This window comes from Cervus canadensis, chromosome 2 (assembly GCF_019320065.1).
Source record: "Cervus canadensis isolate Bull #8, Minnesota chromosome 2, ASM1932006v1, whole genome shotgun sequence".
Classification (NCBI taxonomy): Eukaryota; Metazoa; Chordata; class Mammalia; order Artiodactyla; family Cervidae; genus Cervus; species Cervus canadensis.
The window spans coordinates 57,119,801-57,130,936 of NC_057387.1; the positions used below are offsets into that span (position 1 = coordinate 57,119,801).

An 11,136-nucleotide genomic window follows, 5' to 3' on the forward strand; every position below is an offset into this window, starting at 1 on the left:
TAATGTATGAACGACATGAGTTTTGAGGTGAGTATATATGTGTGAAACCATCATGCCAATCTATGTAATAAACATATCACCTCCAAATGATTCCTCTTGCCCTGAGAAAAGTTATGTTTTAGGAAACAAAATTTGTCAATTCTTGACATTTACAGATTGGTGGACTTCAGGATCATATGGCAGCCCTTCTTCTCACTATATGCTCTCCCAGTCTTATCCCATCTTTGCCTTCAGCTACAATTACCATATTTCTCTCAGTAACTCTAAAATTTATATCATCTGTCTTATCTATTTAGAGATTCAGTTCATATCCCAAGTTTGAGTTCTAGATGCTTATATTTAACCTCTCAACATGGGTTACAAAGTCTTTCATGTTCTGATAACAGTCTACCCTTTTAACCTCATCATGCTGTACTCTTGATTTTCTATATGTGATAATATCTTTCTATATGATCTTTTCTATGTGTGGTGGGTCACTTGCACTTTGTTGAAAAGAAAAAAAAGGATGAGCAACAAACGACATGAACAAGCCACGGTTTTATTGATAATGCATTTCAGACAATTAAAAAATTTAGACATGTAAGGGTCCCACATACCACCTAAACTCAAATAAATGTGAATGTCTAGGTTTGAAAAGTAAATATAACTTTTGAAATAGGAGCTATGATATTTCAAAGTTAGAAGAAGATAGAGTATGGAAATAAGTTTTTAAAATATAGTGAACATTTTGTCCAAGGAGGAGTTTTTATGGGGAATAGAGTAGGTTACATGTGTTTGTAGAAAGAGAGAGACAGACAAACATAATATTTCATCCAATACATTCTCAGTGGTGACTATAAGTTTGGAAAGGAAAATAAATCCAAGGGAGATTGTTACACCAGCATTCAAGCTCCAGGAACAGCTCTCTGAACGTCCCCGAGTGTGGCCGCTGGCCAAGGTCGTCTAAGGGGAAGAGACTCGGCCCCAGAAGAGGATGCTGTTGGTCTTGATGTGCTTGATGAAGAACAGGAAGGGGTGATCGCAGCGGAAACTCTCATGAAACGGTGCTGATGTTAAAGCAACACCCACACCCGTAGCAGCCGCGGCCTCCGTGCCCTCCTCGGTCACCTCCACAAAGCACTTGTGGACGACCGTCGACACCACCAGATCACGTCTCCCAGTCATGCCCGAGAAGTCGGCAGCCCTGTCATTGAAGGCGTCCACCATCCCCAGGGCTTTCAGTGTGGGCACGAGGTCATAGCTCTCTTCCACTTTAAACCGAGGCAGGTATAAATCCACTTGTGTCTTCCCCAGATTCTGTGGGCTCGTCCACTCTATTAACTTCTCAGCAGTGAGCTGACCTTCAAGCTGTAACAGTGGGAAAGGAACAACTGTCAGGATTCTCACTGGTCATGGAGCCCACCAACCTTGGTTGGAAACATCTGGGAAACCTTTATTTTAACAGTAAACATGAATACAGGAGATTCAGTGTATTAGATTTTGTCTGAGGAGGAAAAAATAACAGTCCTGAATATATATCATATGATCAAATAAATGTTTTTATATATTTATAAGTTTGCTATTTTTATGTACCTATGTACACACACATATGCATATATAGAAGTGTCTATACAAATGTATAGATGTGTATGTATTTAATATGCACACATAAATGAAACAACATTTGTTTCATGTGAAAGTCATGTCTGACTCTTTCTGTGACCCCATGGTCTGTATCCCTCCAGGCGCCTCTGTCCGTGGGATTTCCGAGGCAGAAATACTGGAGTGGGTTGTCATTTCCTCCTCCAGTGGATCTTCCTGACCCAGGGACTGAACCCATGTCTCCTGTGGCTTGCACATTGTAGGCAGATTCTTTCCTATTGAGCCACTGATAGTTAAGATACTGATGCTATTATTATTTTTTTTGTTCTATGCTGCCAGCCAGTATCACCAATCTATGAGCAGCCCATACAAGCACTGTATCACTGGAAATTTAAGAAATAGCATGAAGCACTATAAATATCAGGTCTTACCTTCTGTAGACCATCTACCTCATTGGGCAGCAGCACCATCATGCTTAGCTCTTCGCCTTTGTACGGGATTTCCAGGATCTTGGCTTGCACGTCCTCCAGTGACACGAAATTGAAACGATTGGTTTGTTTCATCATCTGCACAGATTTACTCGTATCCTGCAATAAATTCATGTGCAAAAAGAATGCCAAGTGAGCATTAGTCCAAAAAAAAAAAGGTTAATCTTATTGAGATACCAAACCCAGCCTCCTAAGAGATGATCTGGGAAATCTGTGTCTTAGAGATAAGAGTTTCTTCAAGGAATCCCACGTAAATAAAGTTCAAAAAAGGACAAGAAAATAAGTCTTGACAAATTCTATCTTATATATGCAGTTATATATTAATTACTATGTATTTAAATTTCACAGTGCATGTGTAGCTACACTTTGTTATATACATAAATTACAGACAATACCTTGTTCAGCCAAAATTTTTCCTCCACAGTACTTTCTTTCTCAAATTTCTGGTTCCACTGCCCTTTGAAATAGACGGCGTTCACCAGAACCAGAACAGTAGAGCTGTCAAGAGAGTCTTTGGGAAACAGGTCCTTGATTTTTTCTGCAAAGAGAGAAAATCAAAGGTCTGTCATGACAGGCATGAGTGGTTTATCTGTCAGACGCTTTGAAAGTTACAAGTGATGATGAAATATTCACCCAAGTCAGCCCGTGAGGGACTCCATGCCCAGCGGTTCACCAGGTGAGGCTTTGCTCATGGCCCCAGCCTGATGGAGTCGGCCTGATGGGGACGCCCCTGCTCCTGACTGGGAAGGTGTTCAGTCTGTGTGTGTGGGGACATCAGTCCCCTCACAGGAATCCTCATGAACTGATTTCTGACACTTAAGATGCCATGCTGTGCTAAGCCTCTTCAGTCATGTCTGACTCTGTGAGCCCACGGACTGCAGCCTGCCAGGCTCCTGTGTCCAGGGGATTCTCTAGGCAGGAATACTGGAGTGGGTTGCTGTGCCCTCCTCCAGGGGCTCTTCCTGACCCAGGAATTCTGGGTCATCAATTCTGACAATACCTTGTGCATCAGAACTGGTTTCAGCTGATCTTTACTGGTCAGTTTTCTTCCTTCCCTTTCCTCCCTTCCTGTTCCCTCAATAGCTTTGTCTCTTGTTTCCATTCCCTGTCTTCTTCTTCATTCTGCACATGGAGTTGCCGTAGGTTAAGCCTATATTTCGGAAGGGGGATGGAGACGTTGTCCAGCCCCCTCCCTGGGTGGGGAGGACACCTGTGACAATCCTGTGGGAGGGGGATGTGGGCCAGGAGCCTCCTCCTGCAGGTGGTCATTTCTGCAAGAAGGATGGTTTAAAGGAGAGTGGCTTGTTTCCCAGTTAAGAAAGCAAAGGTGGACTCTGCATATTTTCTCTTAGGTATTATAATCCAGAAGTTAAGCCTTCAATTTAAAGAGAAACTTATGAATCAATCTGAAGTCTGAGCAGAGACTTGGGATCCAAAAAGACACTGTCATCCAGACTCAGCTGTGCCTGCAGGGGGCTGGTCCTGGGAGCCCCCCGCACCGGTTTCTCTCCTCACTGATGTGGACCGTCCACCCCCTGCAGGGCCTCCCCACCCTCTCCAATCTCATCTCACCCCGTTCCCAGCAGCCCAGTCAGGGTCCAGCACTGTGTTCACACGCAGTGGGGACTCAGCGGTGATCTTTAATGGGTGACTCTCTCATAACCTACCATTGGTTTGGCTCTCCACCCAGGAATTAATCATCTTTCGACTTTCCTCTGCAGCATTTTTAAAATCAGCAGATTCCACACTGGCTAGATAAAATTTCTTAACATTATCCATGTATTCCTATGACATGAGCAGGAAGAAAGGAGGAATGAAAAATAATTTATTAGTAACTATGTTCAGTTCAGTTCAGTTCATTCACTCAGTCGTGTCTGACTCTTTGTGACCCCATGAAACACAGCACACCAGGCCACCCTGTCCATCACCAACTCCCGGAGTTTACTCAAACTCATGTCCATCGAGTCGGTGATGCCATCCAGCCATCTCATCCTCTGTCCTCCCCTTCTCCTCCTGCCCCCAATCCCTCCCAGCATCAGAGTCTTTTCCAATGAGTCAACTCTTCTTATGAGGTGGCCAAAGTATTGGAGTTTCAGCTTCAGCATCAGTACTTCCAATGAACACCCAAGGACTGATCTCCTTTAGGATGGACTGGTTGTAGGTATTCCCAAATTAAATTAAATGTGTTCAATCCTGATTAAGCAGAGTTCTATAAGCCAATGCCTAGCCCCGCCCTCACTGGTGGGCTGTCAGCCTCTGGACACTCGGCGGGTGGGGTTGTGGTCGGGGAGCCCGGCGCCCCTGAGAGTAATGCCCCCGTGTGGGTCCCCAGGCTCCTCTGCACCCACCCCCCTCCCCATTAGGAGATGGGGTCGGAGGACCCGGGGTGCAGACTAAAGGTGTGACAGACCAGGAAACTCACCTGGAGAAACAGAAACCCCTTTTCTCCATAGAGCCTGTTGGCGACACTCAGCTCATAGGCATCAGTGGATTTCTTTAATTCCGTCAGAAGCTTTTGAAAGTGATGATGAATTTTTCCTGGCTTTTCAACCTTCAAACACCAAAAAGTGAGCTCATTGGATTCTCTGTCAATGTAAACGCTACACCCCCAGAGGTCTGTTAGATCCCTGTTAGAGGGTGGTATCCCCAGGGATGATGGTTGTTGTTACTTCCCCTAATTGGTGTGTGTTACTGGATACAGCCTTCCTAATCTCTATAGTCAGTCTTCTAGGTGATTCTCGCTTCCCGCTCAAACACATTCCGCTCTTCTCTCGTTTGAACTACACATCCAGCACCATTCCTCCACCGCATTGTGCCTTAGTTGTCTGCAATGGTTAGGGTAATCTTCTCAGCTAATCTTAAGCTTCTTGAGGGCCAGACCCACAGTGCGTCTCTAACAGTCATCAGCTGTGTGAGAAAGTAGATCTGTATGCTGTCCGAGGTTATGACATGAAGACCTGTTATGCTCCTGGTGGGACTGTCTTCTACGATCCGCTGACTCTGACCCACAGGTCCTCACACCGACGGTCACACGTCTCATGCAGGAGCAGCGTGTGCCTGGGACACTGCTGGCGGCTGCACGCCAGCATCTCTAAGTCTAGTTGAATTCACACGATAACAAGAGAGCGCAGAGAGCTAAGTAACTTCTCCAAGGAGCCAGAGCCAGGTTTTCAACTCAGGCTTGTCTCAATCCAGAACCTTAAACTTGCTGCCTAAGAGTTTTGGACTAGTCTATAAACAATAGGTCTCAGTTAATCACTTTCCATAATATATTTTGATGCCTACCTATTGGTCTTAATAATATGAACTAACATCACGATTTAATATTATCCAATAATAAAATTAATATTATGAGTTTATTAATACTATCCAATGTTAGAAACATATATTATAAATACAGTAATCATTATTTTTCTATAATAATAATAAAATACATAATGTATATCAGAGTTTTCATTTTCCTGGCACTGCTATTCTGTTTCACATGGATTTGCATGTATTGCAGCAGACATTTTATTGTCCCCAGTTAATTGGGATGAAGTCATGTGGCTCAGAGCAGTTGTATTTTCCACATTTTTCCTTCCTGAACAACAGAGCACAATTTGAAGCTCCTTTGGGTTTCAGAGCCCTTACTGTGAAGCACATGCTACTCTCCTCTCAGGATAACAAAGATGTGAAGTACATATGTAACATGAAATGAGCAACAACTCTGTCCACTGTATTTCACTTAAGATGTCCCCTAAAGATGGACTTTTCCCACTTTGTCTGAAATTCCCAGTTTAAACCATGACCCTGTTGGATACATGACTTCTAAATCCGGTGCTCTGTGACTCACGCGGTCATTTGTGGCTCCTCTTGTGTTCTCTGCGATTTTACTGAAGTGAAGGACCTGGAGGAGACAGATAGTGGGGCAAAGAAGTGTTACCCTATATATCTGTGTGCATCACAGTCGATAAAAAAGAAAGAAAAAAGTCAGGAAGAAGAAAGAAAATGCAAACCAAGTACCAAACCAAACCAAAAAACCCAAACCATAGGGAACAAAGAAAAGAAGAAAGAAATATTCAGTGCGAACACTTGCTTCTTAAGAAACACAATCTGTGTGTGGAAAACACAAAGCTGCTTGATCGCTATCCACCTTAGAGAATCATGTCTCGTTTTTCATTCATCATTGAGGAAACATGGGAAGATGTTTCCATGGGAGCATGGATTTTAGTCAGTGTCTCACTTCCAGTGAATTCTCCCATTAAAGCCTCACCTCTGGTTGTTGGGCAATTGTAGGGGGTCATCCCAGCCCCCAGAGGAAGTCCAGGCACAGGAAGGTGGTGGGGAGCCCTGCGGGACAGTGTGTGCCCCTCTCTGTGCCCACCCAGTCGTGGGGCTGCTTGAGCTTCCCGTGGGACCCCCGGGGACAGCCAGACCTGTGGTCATCTGCACTCCAGCCAGCAGACAAACCATGCAAACCTGTGACGGAAAGGCAGCTGCCACCTACCTTCTGCATTTCTGATGCGGTGTTTTCTCGGGCCCCTAAGTAAGTCATGGCTAAGGCTGACGAGATACTGAAAGGGGACAGGAAGATGTTTTCCTTCTCTGATTTTCTGATCTGGTGGAACAGATCGATTGCAAGGTGGATGATTGCTTCACCGAGGGAACTCATGGTGGCCGGATGTGGTCTGGAAGTCCTGGAAGAGCATCAGATGCATTTTATAATCACTCTAGTGAAGGAAGGCTAGTCTGTAACGAGAATTTCTAAAAGAAATGCCGTATGTGTGGGTTGTGGATTTCCGGCAACTAAGATTTTTCCTTTGTATACCTATAGTAATTAGAAGACTTTAGAAATTAGGACTACTGCAGTGGGTTGCTATGCCTTCCCCCAGGGGACCTTCCCCACCCAGGGACTGAATCCACATCTCTTACAGCTCCTGGATTGGTAGACTTGCTCTCTTCCTACCATGGGTGCCACCTGGGAAGGCTTATTTATAGAAAAGTTTTCTTAAATATAATAGAAAATCTATGTTATACATTTCATAATAAGGAGATGTCCCTGTATCCATCTGATAATTAGACGACTATTGAAGTTAGTATTTAAAGAAAAGTTTTCTAAAAAATAATAGAGAATCTTTACTGTTTCTTCCTTACTGACTGTACAAGAGTGGGCAAAAAATGCTTTATAACAGATGCTTTGTTGTTGTTGTTCAGTTGCTAAGTAGTGTCCAACTCTTTCCACCCCACGGACAAGCTCCTCTGTCCTCTACTCCCTCCCAGAGTTTGTTCAAATTCATATTCATTGAGTCCGTGATGCTGTAGAACCATCCCATCCTCTGCTGCCCCCTTTTCTTTTTCCTTTCAATTTTTCCCAGCCTCCACGTCTTTCCCATTGAGTTTATAACAGATTCGAAGGCAAAACTGATGTGGTAACATCCAGCCATTTCCCATCAGGTACCTCCCTGCCTTACTTGAAGGATCTGTGGATACTGGACAGCCGACCCCTGATACACGCGCTCCCAGAGGAGTGTGGGTTTTCTTTTAGAAAGAAGTAAATTACCTATGGATTAAATCAGGAGAAAAAGTTCTTTTACTCTGGCAGAATAAGTAAAATACCATCATACCAAAAGAGATATTTAATACATGCATGATAAAACATCACAATCATTATAATTTCCAGAAAGGATTCCTGTAGGTATGCAGTGCTGCTGGAAGCACTTACCTGTGTTCCTGGAGGAAGCAGAGGTGGTGTGCTGGGCGTGATCAGCCCTGAATATATAGCCGCCTCCCGTGCCTCAAAGCAGCTGGTATTTCAAGTAGATCAACTCTTGATTTCTTCACCAGTTATTTTCAACTTCATGGGCAAGAAGTCTCTATGAGGAAAGACAAGGTTATTGACCAATTCCTGTATGTCGTTTTCTTCTGCAAAAGAAATTGTGACCTACCATCCCTGGCTCATATGAAATGCATGTACGTGCCTTTCTGACAGCAATGATGGTACACTGATGTTTCAACTTCTTCACATTCCCTTAAGAACTAGGCCCAGCCAGAAATGACCCTTAAAAATCTTTCTTCTCTTGTTAATTCATGTTGACTCCTATTTAAGACCACTTCTAACACAAACAGTTGAAAAGCTGACATTGTTTTAAGTTCTGAAAAGGCTTGTTTCTTTAAAAATATTTTGTATATCCGGGAAAATAGCTCAACGTCTCAGTTTAAGAGGGATTGGCAAAGTGTGTCAGCTGTAGGTGGAGACCAGGTATGATTTGCCTCCCCTCGAGGTTGGACCCTGGCGCGGTTCTCCCCGTGACCCCATTGTCCTTGCAGTTAATCCCAGCTGCACCCTGATTTCTGTGGTCAGAGGGCAGCTCATTTTCCTGCACATTCACTTGCTCTCAGTGAGAACAAGGGATAGAAACAGGACCCATTTTAAGGGTAGTTTTCTAATGTTTTAGTAGGAAGATTTCTCAGAAAAGTAAATAGCTTGAGCTCCAGAATTATAACGCTCTCAATCATCCTGATCTGCAGCACACCCACTTCTGATCATGACCAGAACAACAGGGTCAAATGTCTGTAAGGAAAAAAAAGGAAAAAATGTGTTCTTTGAATGGCATGGTTGAGTCTCATCACTGCAGTCTCATCTCTTCAAGCTTCCGGTGTTCCTGTAATAGAAAAATATTAAAAACTACTGACTAGTTACTGAGGGGGTTTTGTATTCACCCATTTTCTGCTTTAACACCATATTTATGTTGGTGAGTTTGCTTCCCCCATTTCACAGATAACAGAAATGAGCCACAGAGTGACCGAACAGAAGCCCAGGTGTCTAAGGGGGTGAAGTGCCCAGGTGAGCTCTCCAGGCAGGTAGCTGGTTCCAGGAGGCTGCGTGTGTATCCACTTCCCACAGGGAGGTGTAGACAGACTCTGGGCCTTTACCGGCTAATCTCCTTGTATTTGGATGAAAAGATCCTGTGTCCTCTGCCCTTTCAGAGGAGATCATGTTCTCTCACAAAATCCGAAGGGGTGGGAACGGGTCCCTAAATTCTCCTCCAAGGACGCCATAGTCATTACGGAGGAAGGCAGGGTGTCAGACACTCTTTGAGGGTTGTGTAAAATTTAGCAATTTCGTGGATGTGTGTTTTAATTTCTTAGTCGTATACTTAATAAAGTAATGTGTGGGTCAACGGTAAGTTTACATTTGATCGATTGATTAGTCGATTTTACTCTATGATTGATTTAGAAGAACTACCAGGCTGCCTTCCCCAGCAGCTGCACCGGTTTCCTTTCCCACCAGGCTAGGAGAAAGCACGCGTGTGTGGGCGGCCAATTCTCTCCTCACCCCGCACTCAGTACTGCGCTTGGTCGGGGTCTGCAGTCCCAGCACGTCACTCACTCACAGGAAGACCCGCCCACCACAGGGTCCCGGAAGCACAGGGCTGGAGACACCAGCTGGAGGAGGGGAGACCTGTGTGTCGAAACCGCAGAGGCGGTTCCTGAGCTCAGCCCTGCTGCTCTTAGGGCGCCTCCTGGTTACGTGTGTCCTGACCCCCGGACACTGGCGGTCAGAGACCCCTGAGCTGAGACGGGTGGGCTGAGCGAGGGTGGAGTCTGCTGGAGTCTGATGGGGGAGCTGAGTCTAAAGAAGAAGGAAACAGCAGGAGAGAAGACCCAGGGTGAAAAACGACAGACTTGAGGAATGAGAGCGCCCAGTCAGGGCTGCGTCACGGGCGCTGCCAGAGAGCGGGAGGGCCCCGGGCCAGAGCAGGGTGGACGTCTTTGGGCTCAAAGAGAAAGGGCTCTGAGCCCAGAGACAGAAGCAAGGAGCCCCGGCTGGGCCTGGAGGAGGCCCAGGGGACAGAGCAGGAGACGAGGACTCAAGGGAACCACTGACTGAGCTGATTCCTCCTGTGACTGAGTTACCGAGGCTGGTGGTGCAGAGGCTGGCTTTGAGGGAAAGGCACTAACTGATGAAGATCAAGATTTTGTTTTGGAGGAGGAAATGGCAACCCACTCCAGTATTCTTGCCTGGGAAATCCCATGGCCAGAGGAGTCTGTCGGGCAACAGTCAGTCCAGAGGGTGGCAAAGGGTGGGACACGACTGGGCACGTATGCAAAACAAAGGATTTTGCTTACATTTAGAGTGAACTTGGTTAGTTCAAACAAGAAACCATATCACAGCTTTCTCCCTGTCTTTTTCAAAAGTGCTCCTGGCATGTATTAGACAAGGTGAAGACACCGTGATGTCACACAGTGTCACAGGATACTGAGCAATTCTCAGACCAGTTTGCAAGTCAGTACTTGCCAACCTGTCTTTGGGTATTTTCTAAATATACCAACATCATTGGCATCATGAATCCCAGAATCCAATAAAACTGAGAGTAAATGACATGTCCAGGAACCATCCCCCTATTTCTAATACCTGTGTAGGTAGCTTCAAAATAGCTCCTCTGTTTTCCTACTGTTTTCTTCCTTCCTTGTGAAGGGCGTGAAGACTCATCAGCTTTACTGAGGTGCACATCCTAGGGGGCATTTTATCTCTTCCTTCTTACTATGCACCTGGTTATACCCATCTGCAGGTAAATTGGTTACTTGAGAAAAATCCTTCAAGCTTTCAATAATAGGATATCTGTCAATTACTGTTTTAACATTCCCTATAGATACAGATCTGTACAATGTAAATAGCATCTGAAAAGGATGAAACAGATACACCTTAATGTCCCTTAGTTGGGGAATGATCTTGTCTGTAGGTGTGTCATGGAAGACTGAGACAGTTCATTCATCACTACCCGTCTCCCCATTCTCATGCCTCCAGTTCCACTCAGGACAGTCATCCTACTCTATGCTTATCGCCATCCAACGCTCTCTCACAACTTCTGTCTCTAGAACCATTTCTACAACCCTTCCTTTCAGCAGTTTTCGACTGACATTTAACATTCCAATTGATTTTGCGTGTGTTTGCTTAAGTCACATCAGTCGTTTTCCACTCTTTGCAACCCCATGGACTATAGCCACCAGGCTCCTCCATCCATGGTATTCTCCAGGCAAGAATACTGGAGTGGGTTGCCATGCCTTCCTCCAGGGGGTCTTC

General features: G+C 45.0%; 1 protein-coding gene across 2 annotated transcripts; it reads right to left on the minus strand.

Moving 5' to 3' along the window:
* Nucleotides 1–522: 522 nt before the first annotated feature.
* On the minus strand, nucleotides 523–7,926 carry LOC122436776 (serpin B3-like). 2 transcript variants are annotated; one of them, XM_043460863.1, is made up of 9 exons: nucleotides 7,774–7,925; nucleotides 7,523–7,611; nucleotides 6,559–6,748; nucleotides 5,905–5,958; nucleotides 4,492–4,620; nucleotides 3,737–3,854; nucleotides 2,465–2,607; nucleotides 2,013–2,168; nucleotides 523–1,347 (listed from the first exon to the last, which is right to left on the minus strand). In XM_043460863.1, exons 3-9 carry the CDS (start codon nucleotides 6,721–6,723, stop codon nucleotides 943–945), a joined length of 1,170 nt encoding a protein of 389 aa, XP_043316798.1. In that variant the 5' UTR covers nucleotides 6,724–6,748; nucleotides 7,523–7,611; nucleotides 7,774–7,925; the 3' UTR covers nucleotides 523–942. The 2 variants fall into 2 exon arrangements, with proteins under 2 accessions (XP_043316798.1, XP_043316797.1); XM_043460862.1 differs by lacking the exon at nucleotides 7,523–7,611 and having other exon boundaries at nucleotides 7,774–7,926.
* Between the last annotated feature and the right edge of the window lie 3,210 nt (nucleotides 7,927–11,136).

Coding starts and splice junctions, on each gene's coding strand:
- LOC122436776 (XM_043460862.1), bottom strand. CDS start 6,723: ATGAGTTCCCTCGGTGAAGCAATCATCCACCTTGCAATCGATCTGTTC. Junction 4,621..5,904: donor GAGGAGCCACAAATGACCGC/GTGAGTCACAGA, acceptor TGGTGTTTGAAG/GTTGAAAAGCCAGGAAAAAT. Junction 2,608..3,736: donor GGTGGAGAGCCAAACCAATG/GTAGGTTATGAG, acceptor CTCTCTTTGCAG/AAAAAATCAAGGACCTGTTT.